We start from the raw sequence: 19,166 nt of genomic DNA, 5'->3' as shown, positions 1-19,166 counted from the left end.
CTCTTGCGCTCTCAGGAGTGGCAGGAGGGAAATTCCTGATTTGTTACTCTATCTTTGGCTTTGAGCGCCATGTGTGCGCCACCAAATTTACATACGCCTGTGTGCAACAGGGTCTGTGTTAATGGCCCTGCTTTAAAAAGAAAAAAAAAAGCCTCATCGCCTTTTTGTTCATTCTAAAACACAAAAAGTTAATGGAAGTAATCAAAAAGAAAAAATACATTAATCTCATATGAAGAAAAAATGATCACTGTTGTCAATATAATTATACAGTCGCACATTTTGAGCATCATCACACAACATTTAAAATGACAGGTTTTTAACATGGTCTGTGATTTGCAGAATAGTAACCTACTTAAAACATTAATATAAGGCAATCTGAATTTAATGGATGAAGAAAGTCTGTGTTCTGTTTTTTTTGTGAGTGTGGGGGTGGAGGGGCAAGAGTGAAACCACTACATGTGAAACAATGGCTCCCCCATCTGTTAACAGGAACAAAGTGATTCTGGCACATACAGTATGGCACCTCCTGGATTAAACCCTGTAAATGCAACTCCAAGGCTTCTTATTCTTCAGCACTGACAGCTGCTGCAGAGGATGTCCAAGAAAAATATCTGTTTTTTTAATTGATTATAGTAGATGATTGACATCCAGACAGTCCAATACTCTTTTTTAATAGATAGTTGCACAATGCATGTTCACCCCAAATCTCCTTCTGCTGCTGCATAAAAGTATTGTTCATCCAATTCTCATATATTCTTCATGCTCAAAGTCAAGAACTGGAACATCCACACAAAACAACACCTCAAAAGGCTATATACAGTATATAGGCCTCCACACTCCCTATCTCACTCAGTTAAATATACTGAAGCCATATCACATGCATCATCACAAACACAATAATACAAGACCACACACACCCACAACAACAGTATTTCAACATCACTGCCCTCTGGTAGGTTTATACCATCTGCCATCACAGCACTAACTCAGTAGGGATTCAGCATTATGTGAGCTGACATCCGATTGACATGGTCTGTTCATTTGTAATTGTTAAAGTGAATGCTAAGTGTTTGTAAATGTTGTCATCCTACATATGTTATTAACTAACTATTTTGAAGATGGGGTCTAAGGAGGAAGTTCAGATCCAAAATGAAGTCATTCATTAACACCTTTTAATTTCATTTTATTAACAGGCTTACAAGTTGTGATAATTATGCCAATAGACTTCACTGGCAACATTCAAAAGAGACACATGCTGTTTGACAGGTCTTCTATAAATGTCCTAACACATATTTAAAGAATAATTATCTCTGATGTCATTATTTGTAGAACAAATTACGCAAAAGTTCTCTTAAAATGTATAATTAATGCCTGACAAAGATAGCCCACTGCAGTGGTGAATTGTGAGTGCTGCAATTACTCAGATGTTACTCAAACATGCGATAATTTGCATGGAAGATTATCATGCCAAAACGTGAATTACTACTCAGTCACTCGTTGCTAATGTGGCCATGTGAGGGCAAACACTGAGTCTGATTTACATGGGTGTAAAGAGCAGATCCCTCTCTCTTTTAAAAAAAATATGTATCAGCACAGAACATACTGTATAAAGTGTAGGCTATGTATGGCCGCTGTATTGTACGGTATGGTTTTTTATTGTATTCTGTCATAGTATTGTTCTATAGTGGATATTGTGTGTGCTCTGCTCTGTTGTATTGTGCCATGTTGTATAATTTATGTCATGGTTGTTTGATATATGGTCGATGGAGTGGGTTTGGGGCAGATGGATAAGAGCTTCAATATATGTTATGTCTGTTGTCGTGACTGTAAATGTTGTACGTGGTAGTGGGACCTCCTCTAAAACGAGATGGCTGCTCACCTCAAGGGGCTATCCATAAATAAATTCAAAATGTAAGTGTGTTGGGTACATAAAGTAAAGCAAAGTGTAAATTCAGTCCATTATTTTCATTGAAACTGCATTTATTTATGGTATTCTTGTACAAGTATCTATCTATCTATCTATCTATCTATCTATCTATCTATCTATCTATCTATCTATCTAAATAGAAAAAAAGAAGTGTGTGCACCTGTGCAGGTGAGTGAAAAAAAAAAAAAGTTTAGGGAGCGAGAAACTAAACTCTTACGTCACAGGTTCTCCACCAACCAAATGATGCTAATTTGACTGTTTGGCACGCGGAGGAGTGTTTACACTTAGCAACTGTGTCCCCCGGTCGGACAGTCAGTCAGCGGCGTCATATTATTATTATTATGGTCTATCTATGGTGTATCTCTACCTCTTCCAGGCTGATGTTTCATGTCAGAGCCGCTCCAGCGTTGACGCGGACAGGGACAGGGTCGGCGGCGGCGGAGACTTCTTCCCTCAAATCATGGCTACTCTCCAGCCGACGACTGCGGTCTACCGTCACCTCCTCCACCTCCACCTCCACCCCGCAGACGGAGCAGCAGCAGCCGGACCAGGACAGCAGCAGCCGGGGAGGCGCTCGGCAACATGACGGAGGAGGAGGGGGAGACGGAACCAACACCGGCACTTTGGTGGTCGACTTTGACCGGAGCCAGGAGGCCTATAAGAGCAAAGACTCATTAGAGCTGCTCCGAAGTTTGGTGGTTTTCAAACTCTGCTCCTATGACTTCCTGGTTGATAAAAATAAAGAGGTAATTACATCATTATCACACGTTAGTTTTAACCGTGCAACCTGTAGTCTACAGTAACCATGACAACACTTACTAATGCACAGTTGTGCAGGTGAAACTCCTCGGTAATAAGCCTAATAATAATAATAATAATAATGGCAGTGTAATAATAAAGTTTAGCGCACTTGTTTACTCCAGTGTGACATGTTCACACAGCACAGAGGAGAGAGGGAGGTTGACATCATGGTTAAAAGCAGGTGCCAGAACAAAAAAAGGAACCAGAAAATACTAGAAAAGTTGTCTGGTGACTTTATAACCTAGAGCAAATTCATAAAATGCATGGCAGTTGGAACTGTAACTGATAATAATAACCCTAATGTTTACATAAGACCATGATACAGTATGCCATTTTGGTAGAGCTTTCCTGATAGAGAGATATCACTACATTTATGGTGATAATATGTTGCATTCAAAAGGAAACTGCATTTGCTTTGCCAAGTCTGAACAACAGACCTTATGCTGCTGAGTGCCGCGAGTCTGTGTTTTCAAGCCGCAGACACTGTTTGTGCCTCAGGCTCAAGTGTAACACCCACATCTCAGGTTACAATCTGTTTTTCCAAGCATGCCGGCCTTTAGTTACGTAACCTATAGGCTACAGTGGCAGTAACCTTTTACTGTAGAATAATGTATATACAAGAACAAGACACGTACACCTTAACCCATACCGTATGTCCATGCTGCGATGCATTCATGTACTTTCCACACTTTGTAACCTCCACGGAGTCAGTGGAAACTAGAGACAGCAAGTGGAAAGATCGAATGCAGAGTGAGGAGTTGAGAGGCCTGCATGATTTGAATTCTATGCTCTTCAAAGATCAACTTGCTGCCTGTCGCCTTTCCTATAGTCTGATAGATAAACCTGTTGCCTTCAAAACATGCCCAGACACGGCCTGACCTATATTTTCTGGGGCATTTATGACTCACAAAGACTAGGCTCAAATGATGTTAAGCATATAGGTATATCCTATATCCTAAACCTGTCTAATGTGGTAATAATGTCCTTTCTTTTTCTGTTCAGATTATGGATCTTGGTAAGAAGGTCATGGGCCAGAGAGCCTTCAACCAGTTCATGAAGATGACATTTTACGGTCAGTTTGTAGCCGGTGAGGACTCCAAGGCCATCAGACCGCTCATCCAGAAGAATCAGGCCTTCGGCGTCGGTTCTGTTCTTGACTACAGCGTCGAGGAAGACATCAGCGAGTACGACACTTTTGTTATTACCATACAGGGATAGTTCAACATTTTGGCAAATTGGCCCATTGCCATAATCCCTATAGTCATAGCAGTACGTTCGTTACCTTTAATTGTCGGTGCAAGCTATTTTTAGAACGGCGGAGCAGAGCCGCAAGCTGCTCAGAGCTACGCTATACGGACGCTCATGGGATTTCTTGGTTTCCCTCATCAAACTCATCAAATACACAATCCAACAACTCCAAAACGCTCTGGTGGACAAGTTGTGACCTGCACATTCACCACGCTATGAGATAATAACAGAACGTTACCTGACAGAGTCGTTTTCGAGTTAAATTCATGCAAAACCGCTGATGAGCGTTTTCCGGTAGTTTTCCGGCAAGCAGTCTCTGCATTTGCCTCGAAAACAACTCTACAACAACTTGTTTTAAAAATAGCTTGCACCAACAATTAAAGGTAACAAACCTACTGCTAAGACTACAAGGATTATGGCAATGGGCCAATTTGTCAAAATGTTGAACTATCCCTTTAACATGTAAAAGAGCTGCCTGCCTTGTCAGTGTTTGGCACAGTTTAAAACTTTCCTCTCATTTGATGCCAAAAATAGATTTACCTTCATAACCACCCAGGACGTTAACTCCTTTTATAACAACATGATTTGCTGGCTCGGCCGTGGCCCCCTGTTCTGGATTGGTTGGCTCTGGGGACTTTCTCACATGTGAGGAATCCTATCACATGCAGAGCACAAGGCGGTGGCTATCTGATCTGAGGTCTGATGTAAATTTGGATGGCAGTACAGACCTCATCTCATTCAAGCAGCAGCAGCAGCAGCAGCAGAAAAGTTAGTTAGTCTGTGCTATGGGCGTTCATGCATTGTGAGTAATTAGGACATCTCAGTGTCCAAAATAAAAGCTGCACATTTTGGCCCATTTAGGAGTTGGCTCACAGTCAAACCAGCGAATAAGATTTCCCAAAGTTAATTTATTTAATGTCCATTTCATTGATGTGAAAAAAGTGCACTTGTCAGATTTACTTAGCATAAGTATAAAACCCAGCCTTAAATAACCTCCTTAACCTTTTACACACAACAGAACAGCTCTGTTTCTATATACAAGCCAGATGCAGTAAATAAACAAAGCTGTTAGGCAGTATATTAACGTATCTGTCTGCAGACACAGAGTGACAGCCGACTGCAATGTCACCTTATGCCAGACAGAACATCCTCTATTACTGTAGCGTTATCACATTTTGAAATGCGATAAAGCTCCCAGCCAAGCCCTTTGCTATGACTTTTTTGACCCTTCTTGTACCTTAGCTCAGTGTAGGTTTTTTTCCCCCTCTTTTTTTCTACAATATCACCAGTAACAAGATATCACCGTTCAGCTTTTTTATCTACTTTGTCTCGGAGTTGCCTGCTCAGAAACATCAAAAGAGGCATCAGACCTCAGCCTAGAAAGCTTTTGTTTGCCGAACATACACCTTCAAACCTGGAGGATGGAGGACAAGACATATTAAGTCAGCTTGATCTCAGACAGCAGGGTTTGACAGGCACTCCAATGATCTGTCAAGATAGCAACAACAGCATTAGTCAGTTCCTTGCAACAGAAAGAAGACATAAGGAACAGAGGCCTGGCTTTGAGATACTGAGAACATTATACTCACCAGTCCCAGCTTTCAGATTCATAGGCCATAATACTTGATTAATGCTTTTTAATGCTGGTTCTGACACTGCTGTAACAAAGCTGTCAATAACTAATATTTTGTGCTGGTAGTCAAATTCATTACCAAATATAATGGGTTATTTATTATCTTTTAAATCACAGTTTCCAGCCTGATTGTAATTCCTGGCAGTGTCACACACACAGAAAATAGCTGGAATAAAATTCATGTCATGTGTATACCTGATACTAATCTCGCTGGAGGCTTTAACAACAGGGTTAATAACACAAGCTATTCAATACAACTCAAAACTGTGGGATTGGTTTCCTTCTTTCTTCTTTGGATCAATTCCAACTCATGATTCTTTTCATTATTGATGAAAAATGTTCACAGCTATTTCATTATTTATGAAGCCGTCACATGTTCCCAGAGCATAAAGTCTTATCTTTTTGTAATATGTTTTTTTCAGACCAGTATTTTAAAGAGACCCCGAGGAATTTGCTTTTGGTTTTAAAAGAGTCTCATATTAATGTGGATGAATCTACATTATGGTCCATTTTCGATAAATATATTGTTTTGTCTTTATAGTTATTTTGATATTATTATTTAGTGGTCGACTCGCCCAGCATTTCCTAGTTTCGGTTTCCCGGACGCTGCCCGGCGGGTCATGGGAATAACGCCACCGGATCACTAGTTGACATCGTTTACGTTCTTGATTAATGAAAACATTCTTGGCAAATGCTTTCAAGAGTTCGTCCGTCTTGTGCCGGTGCAAGAATTTCACCACATGTGCAGAGGCTCATGGGAAATGTAGTGTGAAAACACTTCGCTTTCCAAAACTCCTAGTAGTCCCTTTAAATCTCAGAAATTATGGGCTTTTAATAAGACACTGCACGCGGTAAATTGTCCCCGTAACTTTAACATTGTTTTGTTGGGTTTTTCTTTTAGATAGGGTATATATATATATATACAGTATAAATTACTTGAAATGTCGTTTGAATATCAAAACGATTAGTAATGTGTCCTCTGCCTGAATGACGATTTGACATTTTAGATTAAAAGAGAATATGCAAATAAGTAGAATGTGTTTACGACATTGCAGCTTTGTCACACTTCATTTCTACAGTCAAAGTGTCTGACAAATGTAATGTTCAAAGAAGATAACTGTCTTTGTTTTTCCCGGCTTTGAAACCTGCTGAGGTCTCTGGTGACCCGCATGCTTCCTGCTCAGTCATCTGATAGTTACACGAGATCCCAGTGCGTTGTGATGAAGGGGGGTGGGCCGGGGTATGTCAAGTGTGGAGTGAAGCTACAGCTGCCCTCTGTGTAGGGTCAGCGGGCTGACAGCGGGACAGTTCAGCATGTATAGCGTCACTACACACAGAGACGGCCTCTGGCATCCCATTGCCACAAGGCCAACGTTTTCACAAAACAAACTATTAGTTCCCAAATTGAACTCTCAAAGTGTTTTGACGCTTTGCCGTAATCATGATGCAACAAACACGTCTTAATATTTCCCAAAGTCAGCGCACACTCATTCACTTTATCCTCTTGCATTTCTTCTTTTATTGCAGCTCATGTGCAGCCACTGCAGAGAAAGAGAGCATAGGTAAGCTCAGCTGCCTTGTTTTGTTCCCATTTGTGGGTACAGTATATGATGTAATTATAAGTAATAAGCATACAAATATGCTTTCACCTTCAGGCACGGACCTCGGAGAGACGAAACATAAAGCACATAAACAGTTTGGGGACCACGGTGGGGGAGTGACCGCAGCAGCCCACACGTATCTCCATGCTGATGAGGCCAAATGTGACCAGCATATGGAAACCTTCATCAAATGCATCAAAGCATCTGGTAATAAACAGAGAGTAAACTACATCTATTATACAGAACATGTCTACAATGCGTCTGTCAGCTCTATGCTGGTTTATATCTGGCAGCTTCATCCAGCTCATGCTCTGTCTCGCTGATATTTTAAGATGGATTTCTCCAAATTTTCTCAAATGAATGACGACAAGACAGACATCCTCATGTTCGCATCACTTGGCTCTTCTGGTAGTATTGTTAGTCAACTCGGAGCCTTGTTTGTTTATGTTTACAGCTAGAAATCATGCCTGTCCTTTTTTTTGACTCAATTTTAACGGCCAGGTGAAGAAAGAAGTCCATGAAAAGTCCATGTTTCCTGCACCTCAAAATGATTTATATTTTAATGATTCACATACAGTAAGGTCCTCCGTGTTTTTCTTCTCAGATAGATTACTGTAGGGACTGCAATTACTTGAAAAATGCAGTTACAGGAATCCTCATGGTCTCTAGAAAATGAGTTACCCCATCTTAGCCTTCCTCCACTGGCCACCTATTACTTTTTGTATTTGTATTTAATTAAAGCCTTGCATTATCCACCTACAAACTACATCAAGGACCTTTTTAATCCCTTATGAGTTTGGCCATCTCCTCAGATCTGCAGGCAGCGGTCTGCTGCTCGATCCCAGAACATGTCTTGCTACTAATCGAGCATTTGCAGACCAAGAACCCAAACTGGGGAACAATTTACCTGCTGAACCTGTTACTGCTTTTAAGTCACATCTTAAAAACTGCTTTGTGAAAGTCTTTAATTAATACCATGGGGCTAACGCTCAGAGGCACTGTTATCCTGTGTGTTCCTTCTTCTTTTTCCTTTCATTATTCAGCTTCAGCTTCAAATTTCAGTTCACTATTCCTCCTACAGCTTTGAGACGACCCGGGCAAATTATATTTCAAAACATGGGGCTCGATCAGGATTGGTGTGGTATTTCTTTTCTCTGCAGAATATAAAAAAAATCCTACGGAGAATGAATTTGAGGAGGCGAGAAAACAGAAAATGTATTGGACTTTGACATCAGCTTGGTAATAATAATAAACTCTTCTTCTTTTGTTGACCCAGGCAACATACTAGCCATATGGCCTTATTATATTATAGCTCTGACTTGGATACAAACCCCAGTCTTATTGGGCCCATCTGGTGTCTCTCCTCTGAGACCTTAACGTTTTTTTTTTTTTTTTTTTTTTTTTTTACTTTTTGTGAAACACTTGCTATGTAAAATTATTTTTAATTATTATTTTATTATAGGCTATTTTTAAATATTCTAATCTCATTACTCCAACATGCATCTGCTGTCATGATAATCCTGTAGGTGGGAGTTCAATGGATGGTTTCTCTGCAATCAAAATGACTGCTCTAGGACGACCTGAGTTTCTGGTAGGCACAGAGGCCTGATTAAAAGCTCACAGATTCTCCTGCTGACACGGTAGAATACACTAACATTGTGCTTTTATATACATTTAAAAAAAAAAAAAAAAGCTCCAGTTCTCAGAGATCCTAGTGAAATGGCAGCGATTTTTCAACTTCCTGGCGTCACAGCAGGAGAAAGACGGCATGGAAGCCTTAGAGCAGCGGCTGGAGCTGAAACAACTTCAGGTATCTTTCTCTCCCCCCTGTCCTCTAGTTTTATGCTGCTGATGTTTAATTACAGTGATACATCATATACAGTGCACTTCTATGACATGCACAGTGTGAGTACATTGTTACAGCTGTTGCTACAGTGCAGTGCTCAGATCTTTATATATCTATGTAGGAATTCTTGACCAAAGTGGGTGCAAAGGGCGACTACCATGGCTGGTTCACTGGCAGGAAGGAGGAAATACAAGGGTAAGAAAGAGCACAGGAATATACACAGGACAAATGAGTGTCGCAAATGAGCTGATATTTTATATTCAATGCACTTTAGAGGAAAATTAAACTGATAAAATAGTGTCCTAATGGATTGTGATGTTTTTTGCTGTAGTTACACTTGACATTATTTAATCACACCATTAAATCACCACCTTTGTATCAACATGCAAAACAACAACAAAGCATATTTTATCGTATCTGTTCTTGTTATCGCACATTATCATAGTTGTTATTTAAAATATGAAGTAATTTTTCTGCATACAGTAATTAGTGACAATAGAGATAGAACACCTCTGATTGTTTTTATAAGTAAGGAAAACTATCATGTTACATTGAAGTTATTTTTCTATGGCAGTGCATTTCCTTAAAACAAGATAATACTAATAATATTTAAGAATCACTGATGCGCTGTTGCCACACCACCTGTCTGTCCTCTGCCCTGACAGGAGCATCGACATGCTCGACTGGAACAGCCTCATAGATGACAGGACAAAGACATCAGACCTCCTGGTTGTCCCGAATGTAAAGGTCAGTCGCATAACACTGACAGACAGCGGCAATAACCCAGATGAAAAATGCAGCCAGCAAAAAAACACACTTAATCTTTAAATATGATTCAAGACCCAAACTCCCTTGATGGAGATGACAACCGACTTGCTGGTTTCCCCCCCCAAAAAAATGTTATATAGCCTATTTAATTTACAACACAGGCAGGGAAGTTGACCGGATAGCAGTGATGCTGCATGAATGTAGATACTGGCTAATTATTGGCTCTACAAACTTTGTGCACGTTGGCCTCGACGTATCTGTTTGACCTTGGACTGAAGGCGGCTGAAGGGCGAAGAATATAATAAGAAACACTGACAGGTTTCATGCTGTGTGATACCGGGTTCATTAGCATCTCATGCTGTATATTTTCTCCTGGGGATTTTGCTCAGCAAGGTGAGCTGGAGCCTCTGCTGGAGAAGTTCACTGCAGAGGAGGAGGAACAACTGAAGAGGATATTACAGCGTATGGAGATCTTAGCCAAGGTAATATCACACCAACTACCAACATGAGGAATGATCACTGCGGGTAATTAGTACATAGCAAATGCATTTGTGTTTAATCAGCAAGAACCAAGTGCATACTGTGGGACAAGTTTATCAACATGCTGGCATGTTACAGTATACATAGGCCTACAGTTATCAATATGTATATACTGTATATTCATTCTGAATAGTGTAAGCTATTGTGTTATTTTCAAGATTGATTCAGCAATTTCTTCACTTAATGCAGCATTGTTTCAATAATTTATTCAGCTCATTCAGCTTTCAGCATTCACCCGTATTTCCTTTAGGAAATGCATTCTCTAGTTTTAATATGAATTTCAAAAATCAGCATGTATGTGTGGACAAAAGCACTGATCACATTTGTTTAGTTAAAAAGAGTTTCATTAATTCAGCTATATTTAATGAAACGTTGGATTAACAAACACTGTGATTACGTGATTTATACCAAATTAATGAGCTCTTCCTCGTCCCAGCATGCCCTGGAGAACGGCGTTCGCTTGATGGTGGATGCGGAGCAGACCTACCTCCAGCCAGCCATCAACAGACTGACAGTGGAAATGCAGAGGATCTACAACAGAGAGAAGCCTGTCATCTTCAACACATACCAGTGCTACCTGAAGGTAAGAACAGCTGGAAATAAATACCAGATGTTCCAGTCTGTCACTGCTGACTGCACACACACACACACACATCATGCAATCACAGTATGCAGCTGTAACTCTCTGGATTAAGACCACACTGTTATATACTGTGTAACTTCTGCAATCACATTACACGGTGTTGGTCAGAAATGTAGTGCTTTACTTTTATTTTCAATTTGCTCTTCCGATTGAAAGGCTGTCTTAAAGTTGCAGTGGAGTGTCAATCATTCTTTTTCAAATTATATTTAAAGGACGTGGCCCTGCTATATTCGTCACAGATAACATACAGTGTTATCGTGAAATAAAAAATGACACGTTTAATAATAATAATAATAATAATAAACTTTATTTCTATAGCACCTTTCAAAACCAAGGTTACAAGGTGCTTCACAAAATACAAATACAATATCATTGAAACAACAAAGCAATTAGAAAGTAAGAAAACATCATACAGAAAAATAGTAAACAGGCATAAGATAAAATAGTGGAAATGAATAAGACAATAGAGAGAGAGAGAAAAAAAAAAAAAAAAAAACATTAAGATTATTGCACAAATGCCAGTCGGTACATGTGGGTTTTTAAAAGCTTTTTAAAATGATGCACAGACTCAGCTGATCTGATGCCGAGGGGGAGCTTGTTCCACAGCAATGGAGCTAAAACAGAAAAGGCACGATCTCCCTTAGTCCTGAGTTTTGAACGTGGGACAACTAGCAACATCTGATTTTTAGATCTGAGGGATCTTGATGCTACATACGGGGTTAAGAGTTCTGAGATGTACAGTGGAGCTAGACCATGAAGGGATTTGTATGTAGTTAAGAGGATTTTGAACTGAATTCTGTAACGGACAGGGAGCCAGTGTAAAGTTGCGAGGACTGGGGTGATGTGTTCACTGCGTCGGGTGTTTGTGAGTAGTCTTGCCGCCGTATTTTGTACCAACTGTAATCTGTTAATTGCTGCATCATTTAGGCAAGTGAACAAGGAATTACAGTAGTCCAGGCGGGAAAAGATGAGGGTGTGGATGAGCTGTTCGAGTATGTTTCTGGGGAGCATTGGTTTGACTTTGGCGATGTTTCTAATTTGTATGTAGCAGGACTGAACAAGGCTTTTAATGTGCTGGTTGAAGTTGAGTTGCTGGTCAAATATGACTCCCAAGTTCCGTGCTGACTGTGTCGTGTTAATTGTTAGTGGTCCAAGGTGAGGGGAGATACTGCTGGAGAAATGATCAGGGCCAATAACCAGGACTTCAGTTTTATCTGTATTGAGTTGTAGGAAATTGGAGGCCATCCAGTCCTTAATGGCAGTGAGGCAGCTGTGTAGAGAGTCCAGGTTATTGTGGTTTTCCGGGCGGAGTGAGACATACAGCTGGGAATCGTCAGCATAACAGTGGTATGACACGGGGGTGAAATGGCGGATGATATGTCCAAGGGGCAACATATATAAGCTGAACAGAATAGGGCCAAGGACTGAGCCCTGCGGGACCCCGCATGACATGACAGCTGTTGAGGAACTGAAGTTGTCTACAGTGACTCTGAATACCCTGTCTGACAAATAGGAAGAAAACCAGTTAAATGCAGTCCCGTCTATGCCAACCATGTTTTTGAGTCTATTGAGAAGAATTGTGTGATCTACTGTATCAAATGCTGCGCTCAAGTCCAGTAAAATGAGGACAGTGATGTTTCCAGAATCTGCACTCATCAGGATGTCATTTGTTACCCTTAATAAAGCTGTTTCTGTGCTATGGTTCTTTCTAAAACCAGACTGAAATTTGTCAAATATATTGTTTCCTTCCATTTTTTCTAGGAGTTGCTTAGCGACCACTTTTTCAACTATTTTTGAGATTACAGGTAATTTGGAAATGGGACGATAGTTGTGGGGAAGTGCTGGATCCAGACCGGGTTTCTTGAGAAGGGGCTGAATACAAGCCTGCTTAAAGTAGTCTGGGACCAATCCAGATAGAAGGGATTCATTTACAATCCTGAGAAGACAGGGGGCAATGACTCCAAAAACCTCTTTAAAAAACGTAGAGGGAAAAATGTCTGATTTACAGGAAGTGAGGTTAGTGCTGGCCACAATGTCAACCAGGTCTCTGTGGGTAATGGGAGTGAATTCTTCTAGCAGATGGATGGTTGAGGGTTCTGATATGAGTTGAGGTGAGCTTGCTGGAGTAATTGATGTCTTGATGTTTTCTATCTTTTCAATAAAGTATTTCAGAAATGTTTCACAGTATTCTGCAGAGGTGGCACAGACAGTAGCTGGGGTGGGGTTTATTAGACTATTAATGGTGCTGAAGAGAACTCTTGGGTTGTGTTTTTTCGTAGCAACTAAGTTGGAAAAGTATGAGAGTCTCTCCCTTTTTACCAGTGAGTTAAATGAAACTAATAGCTCCTTCATATAGAGTCTATGAACTTGAAGTCTGGTTTTCCTCCATTTGCGTTCCTCTCTTCTACATTCTCTTTTTAGTCTTCTAATATTATCATTTATCCAGGGCTTTGGATTGGAGGGGCGACAAGATCTTGGTTTCATAGGGGCTATGAAAGTAATAGAATAATAACAGGCACACTGTGGGCCCCACTTTGTCACAATTAGTTGCTGTAGTTAATGATACGTTGCTGATGTTGCTCATATCAGAATCAGCCCCCCCCTCCATCCCCCATGAGAGTAATTTATGTAGAAACGCAACCACAGAGTGATGTCAGCACAATCCTGTTTGACTAATTGAGACCCATCGATGGTTTTACAAGATCACTCTGACTTTGCGTCCCAGAGTGTCTTCTTTTTTTTTTTTTGCTCGCAGGCAATCGTGGTCAGGTAGAATTGATAGGCTGACATGATAAGAATAATTTAACTGTATTGTGTTTTATCACCTCATTAGGCTCTGTAATAGCTGACAAGTTAGATCTGCGGTAGTTAGTAAGAATGGAAATATGATAAATTGCTCAATTCTGCGTCCGAACTCGAAGCTGTAAGGAATCTCTGATCCAGTACCTGCAGAGCAGAACACGAGCCCGGGGTTGAAGGTGAAATTGTTTTTTTTTTTTATTATTATTTCCAACCCAAAAATGGGAAGTAGAGCAGTGGAAAAGGATGGGGGAGAGGAGGCACAGAAGTTTGGGCAGGATGATGGAGAAGGGGCAAAGTTGCAGGCAAAAGTAAAGTAGCAAGGCACCGCTGTGGGTGACCCAAGCATCTGGCAAAAAAAAAAAAAAAAAACGTGTGCTGACTGGTCTTTTTATACAGCAGCGGCATGTGGTGTCGATGGCAAGATGAATATCAGGTGCGGAAGGAGACAGGTGGGAAGAGGAGGCCACACCCACTAACATACACACACATAAACATTGGGGACAAGCAAACACACAAGAGGAAAGGGACCACACTAGGAAAACAGCACCAACAGGGCCTACTAATCCTAATGAACAGAAAGACTGACCTTTTTCTGAAAACTGAATCGTCTCATCTGCTTGTTCTGCAGGAGGCCTACGACAATGTGACCGCGGACGTGGAGCTGTCACGGCGGGAGGGCTGGTCTTTTGCTGCCAAGCTGGTGCGCGGGGCCTACATGTATCAGGAGCGAGAGCGGGCCAATGAGATCGGTTACGAGGACCCTATTAACCCTGATTACGAGTCGACCAACAGAATGTACCACAGGTGGGAGCCAAGGCTTGTTTCTGCCTTGTTAGCTGCTGACAACCATCCAAACCTCCAAACCTGCACTTTGAAATGTTTGATCTCGTTTTTTTTTTTTTTTTCTTGCCAAGCCAAGCTCTCATTTCTTTATCGTGACGGCTGGAACTGTTTTCTATTAAGATAGCAGACAATTTAGACTTGAGCTTTTTGCACAAAAAACAAATCCAGGGAAAACCACTATTTCCACTTGTGCCACTCCAATTCCCCCATGTGGTTCACAGATTTAAACTGCCCACTTTATAGGTACAAATCCACAGCGATTTTGAATTTAGGAAAGTGGTTCTTCAGTTTGAGTATTTACGGCTTTATCGTGTTGTGTCAGCAGCGAGCTTCCACCCTGTTGAGTTGCTCTTGTGCAAGTTACTGAAACCCATCCAGCTCTCTCCGGGGGTGCTGTGTTGTAACCGTTTTCTGACATTCCCGGATTAAGGCAAGCTCAAAAAGAAATCAACCTGTGGAGATCAATATGTTTTTTGCACAAAAACAGCAGAAAAGGCCAAACTCCTCAAGCATTCGATTGGATTTGGAGGTAAACATCAACATAGGACGGACACAGCGTGAGGTGGGATTCAGCCTGATGGTGTTTAAGTACATGCATATTACCACTGCTACACCAGCAGGAAAACAGATTACAGACGGCCTCCCAGAATGCATTGCTTCTACAGTGTTTAAGGATAATTTTACTGTTTTGTTGTGCAGAGGTAGTTCTGCATTGCACAATGAATCATGCTAATGAGGAAGATTTGTATGGATGAGTAGTGAGAATTATGCACGCCGCGTTATGCACACAATGTACTGAAACATATAGAGTTTTAAATTTTACAGTCCGTAGTTTAGCAGAGAGGAATTGTGGTATTTTCCATCTGACAGACAACAGTTCCTCCCTGTGTGTGGCTGTGTAGGTGTCTGGATTATGTGCTGGATGAGATTGCACTCAACAGAAATGCCAACGTAATGGTCGCTTCCCATAATGAAGACACAGTGAAACACACCTTACAGAGGTACGGCTTCAATCCTATCAAAGCAGACGGTTGAAAACACAATTGATTTTTTTTTTAATACAGCACAGGCTCTGGATAAACAAAGTTATTTATATATGTGTCCCTCTCCACCTCCCCCTCCCCCTCCCCTCTCTGTCTCTGTCCCTCATTCAGAATGAATGAGCTGGGTCTCTTTCCCACAGAGAACAAGGTGTACTTCGGTCAACTCCTGGGCATGTGTGATCAGATCAGTTTCCCATTGGGTGAGAAAACACCACACCGACACACTCTCACACACTCTCACACACTGTCGCACACAAACCGCCCGACAATGACGAGGCACTGATCTCTCCTGCCCCCTGCACAAAGCTGTTGATTTGACACTTTCACTGCAGCCTCTGCAGAGTCAGTGTTTGCCATCCTCCTCTATCTGAACTCCCAGCTGCGTCTCCTCCTAACACCGCCGAGTTACACAGGTGCATCACACACAGACAGACACACACACACACACCGCACGGGGTGCACATGTCAGTCTGCGGCCTGTAACGTGACATATGAACCGAGACACCTCGGTATTGACGAGCTGTCTTAACGAAGTGCTGCTGCCGGCTCTCACCACTTTGTTTGTCAGTCAAAGACAGACGTGGCAGCAGCAGGCAGCTCTCTGTCAACGTGAGGCTGAACCTGAAACAGCCTTGACCAGCACTGATGTAAACAGACACATATGTTTCTTTGTTGTTTTCTCCGGGGACGCAGCAGTCTAAGAAACCTGAAACAATGAAGTTTTTATGAAATACAGCAGAGTGAGAGTTGACATCTTTATTTTTTCTTTCTGCTCACTACACAGATGTTTTTTTAAAAGATGCTATACTCAAGTTTTCATGACTTCATTTCCAGATATGCTGTGGTGCAGAGTGTTGTTTTCATGACTTTGTTTTGTTTTATCGTGTTTTGTTGCCTTGTGAGTAACTGTGGATTAGTTTTTTGTTTTTTTTAAAGGAAAGACAGAGAAAAGAGAGTAAGCCCTGACGGAGCAGCCACAGGATGTGAGACTGAGTGACAGACAACAGCAGCTCTTCTAATTCAAATAGAGAAAAATGAGCATGTCTCTGCGTTATGCTGAAAACCTGCTTAATTAGACGGGTTGTAGCAATCACTCATGATGAAATCTCCTCGGTTGTTTCGTTGAGGAATTGCACCCTGTCTGATGTATCTGTTTATCCTCCTCATCTTTGCCATTCTTCTCAGTCCTCTAAGAGCTTTTTTTTTTGTTTTTTTTTCCTTTTGTTGCATCCCATCCCATCCCATCCCATCCTCTCTCCACCTCCAGCTCAGGCCGGCTTCCCTGTCTATAAGTACGTCCCCTATGGGCCGGTCAATGAGGTGATGCCCTACCTGTCTCGGAGAGCCCAGGAGAACAGAGGCTTCATGAAGGGCGCCCAGAAGGAGAGGGAGCTGCTGTGGAAGGAGCTGAAACGCAGACTCGCCTCTGGGGATCTTCTCTACAGACCAGCGTACTGAAAAAAACGCAGCGGAGGAGACAGCGAAGAGAGTGTGTCAACGTGCTGAGTGTTTTTTTTTTCCCCCTCCTCCTTCATATCTGTCTGGTTGACGGCTGCTGCTGTGGCTGTCTGTTCCATCTCCCCCTCAGTACAGCACTCCCTGGATGTGTATCTCCTGTTCTCCCCCTGTCCCGGGGTTTTCTTGCTGACGGACCGTTTCTGCATGTCACTCTTTGTCTGTCATCCCACGGCTGTTTTTCTGCATTTCCTGTTCCCCCATACTGTTCTTGACTGATGTTTCCCACCCTCACCTCTACCTTTTTTTTTTTTTTTTACTTACATGCACTGCCCATGCTCTTTCTATTTCTTCCTTTCCTCATCTCCCTCTGCATCCATAAGCATTCCCCACTTTGTCTTCCCATTGTCTACAGAGCTCTGGTATCCATCAAGTGGACATCTTTACTACTCCAAAAGGACTCCCTAAAATGTCAACGGGACTGGGGCAGACATCTGTTTTTATCACCCTGTTTATCTTGGAGAAGGACAGCAATAATAAAAATAACAGGCTTGATTTAAATGGCAGTAAAGGAAACATCAATATTCCCCGCCTATATTATTATTTTTGACTCTCGGAAAGCCGCCACCGTATCCCGTGGAGACCTCTCTGTAACATATATTTGTGTGCGGTGTTGTTGAGGTTGTTTTGCCAGTTTGAAAAAAAGATGGCCTGTTTATGAATCTGTGAGAAAGAATAAATGGTTCCTCACAGCACATCCCAATTCTTCTCAGAGTGCTACTGTTGAGTGATATTGTATTTACCGGAGGAAGCTATATTCTTGGTCACTGAGGTGTTACGAGCGAGTGTTGAGTATTCAGCGGGTGAATCTCTTTTTAATACAGGTGCATGCGTGTGTGACAGATTGTTGTTTTGTTTTCTCAGGACAGATTGTATGCAAGATGATAGGTGAGAGGGTTGACATTTGATTTGATGCTACTGTGATGTTTTTTAAATATTCTTATTTTTGATAATGTAAATATGTTGGGAGAGGGTACTTCTATTTTTGTTGGCCCTTATGGACGTGTGAAATTTTTCCAATAAATAAATATGTTGCTGTATCAATACCCAAAGTGTTCATGAGACTTTAATTAAAAGAAGGGTTTGATGATATTTACTTGAATATTATGGCTGCGAGCTGTTTGTACAAGCTTGGGTTGTTTTGGGTTTTAATTCTGTGACATATCCAGCTTGGTTATTGATACACAATTAGTATTTGAGTCAGAGGGTAACCAAGCTTCATGATAATTATGGCCTTGTCATTTTATGAGAGCAGTCAGTGCTCTGTAGACCATCATTTAATTACCCATGATGCTACGCTCAGTACAGATCACAGAAATTGGATGCATTAATCATTACTCAGAAGAAACTTTAGTGGCTGTTAAGTTTTACTGAGGCAAAGCGCCACAGAGCTGTCACTGCTGCTGTATTCTATCGGTTTAATTAAGAATCAAGTCGACTTTTGATGTGAGATGTGCCGTTGGGTATACATTTGCCAACAAATCCCTTCTTACACGACACTGGAGTTTTCCTGGTTAGCTTCAGCTGCGAAGATGATTTAGAGGACACATTATAGTTTGGAAAAAATTCCACACAAGCTCCAAAAAAGTCAGTCAGGACTGGAGCCAGCATGGGCTCAGCATATTCTCTGGGACTTATCAACACTTCTGCCCACATTCAAACGCAGGCACGTAATAGAGTCAGCCGAGGCTAATTTACTTTATGGAATGAATGTTGACATTGTATTAACGCCGGGACGTGAAGGATGGCATATACGTAACCGATTTCTCTGGGCTACTCTACCGCACACACGTTTTGACGTCTCCCGATTGTTTGTTTAACTGTGCCCTTGACTTTGTGCTTTTCACCAAGACCACACGGCAGCCCCGGCGCATTTCAAAGCACTGTGACAGGCCGCTGATTTGAAAACATGTTGTGCGTTGTTTCTTGCAGGTTTCTAAATTTTGAAAAGATTGT

General features: G+C 41.5%; 1 protein-coding gene across 1 annotated transcript; it reads left to right on the top strand.

Moving 5' to 3' along the window:
- Nucleotides 1-2,307: 2,307 nt before the first annotated feature.
- prodhb (proline dehydrogenase (oxidase) 1b) lies at nucleotides 2,308-18,241 on the top strand (the record flags this gene model as incomplete). Its single annotated transcript, XM_083979854.1, has 14 exons — nucleotides 2,308-2,673; nucleotides 3,731-3,912; nucleotides 7,137-7,171; nucleotides 7,265-7,417; nucleotides 8,737-8,801; nucleotides 8,904-9,020; nucleotides 9,178-9,251; nucleotides 9,722-9,803; nucleotides 10,214-10,306; nucleotides 10,801-10,947; nucleotides 14,438-14,613; nucleotides 15,555-15,653; nucleotides 15,807-15,895; nucleotides 16,963-18,241. The coding sequence occupies 14 exons, from the start codon at nucleotides 2,308-2,310 to the stop codon at nucleotides 17,151-17,153; spliced, it is 1,869 nt and encodes a 622-aa protein (XP_083835980.1). The 3' UTR covers nucleotides 17,154-18,241.
- Nucleotides 18,242-19,166: the final 925 nt, after the last annotated feature.

This window comes from Trachurus trachurus, assembly GCF_905171665.1.
Source record: "Trachurus trachurus genome assembly, chromosome: 9".
NCBI lineage: Eukaryota > Metazoa > Chordata > Actinopteri > Carangiformes > Carangidae > Trachurus > Trachurus trachurus.
Note: the sequence above shows the minus strand (reverse complement) of the source record. Positions and strands in the feature narration are given on the sequence as shown.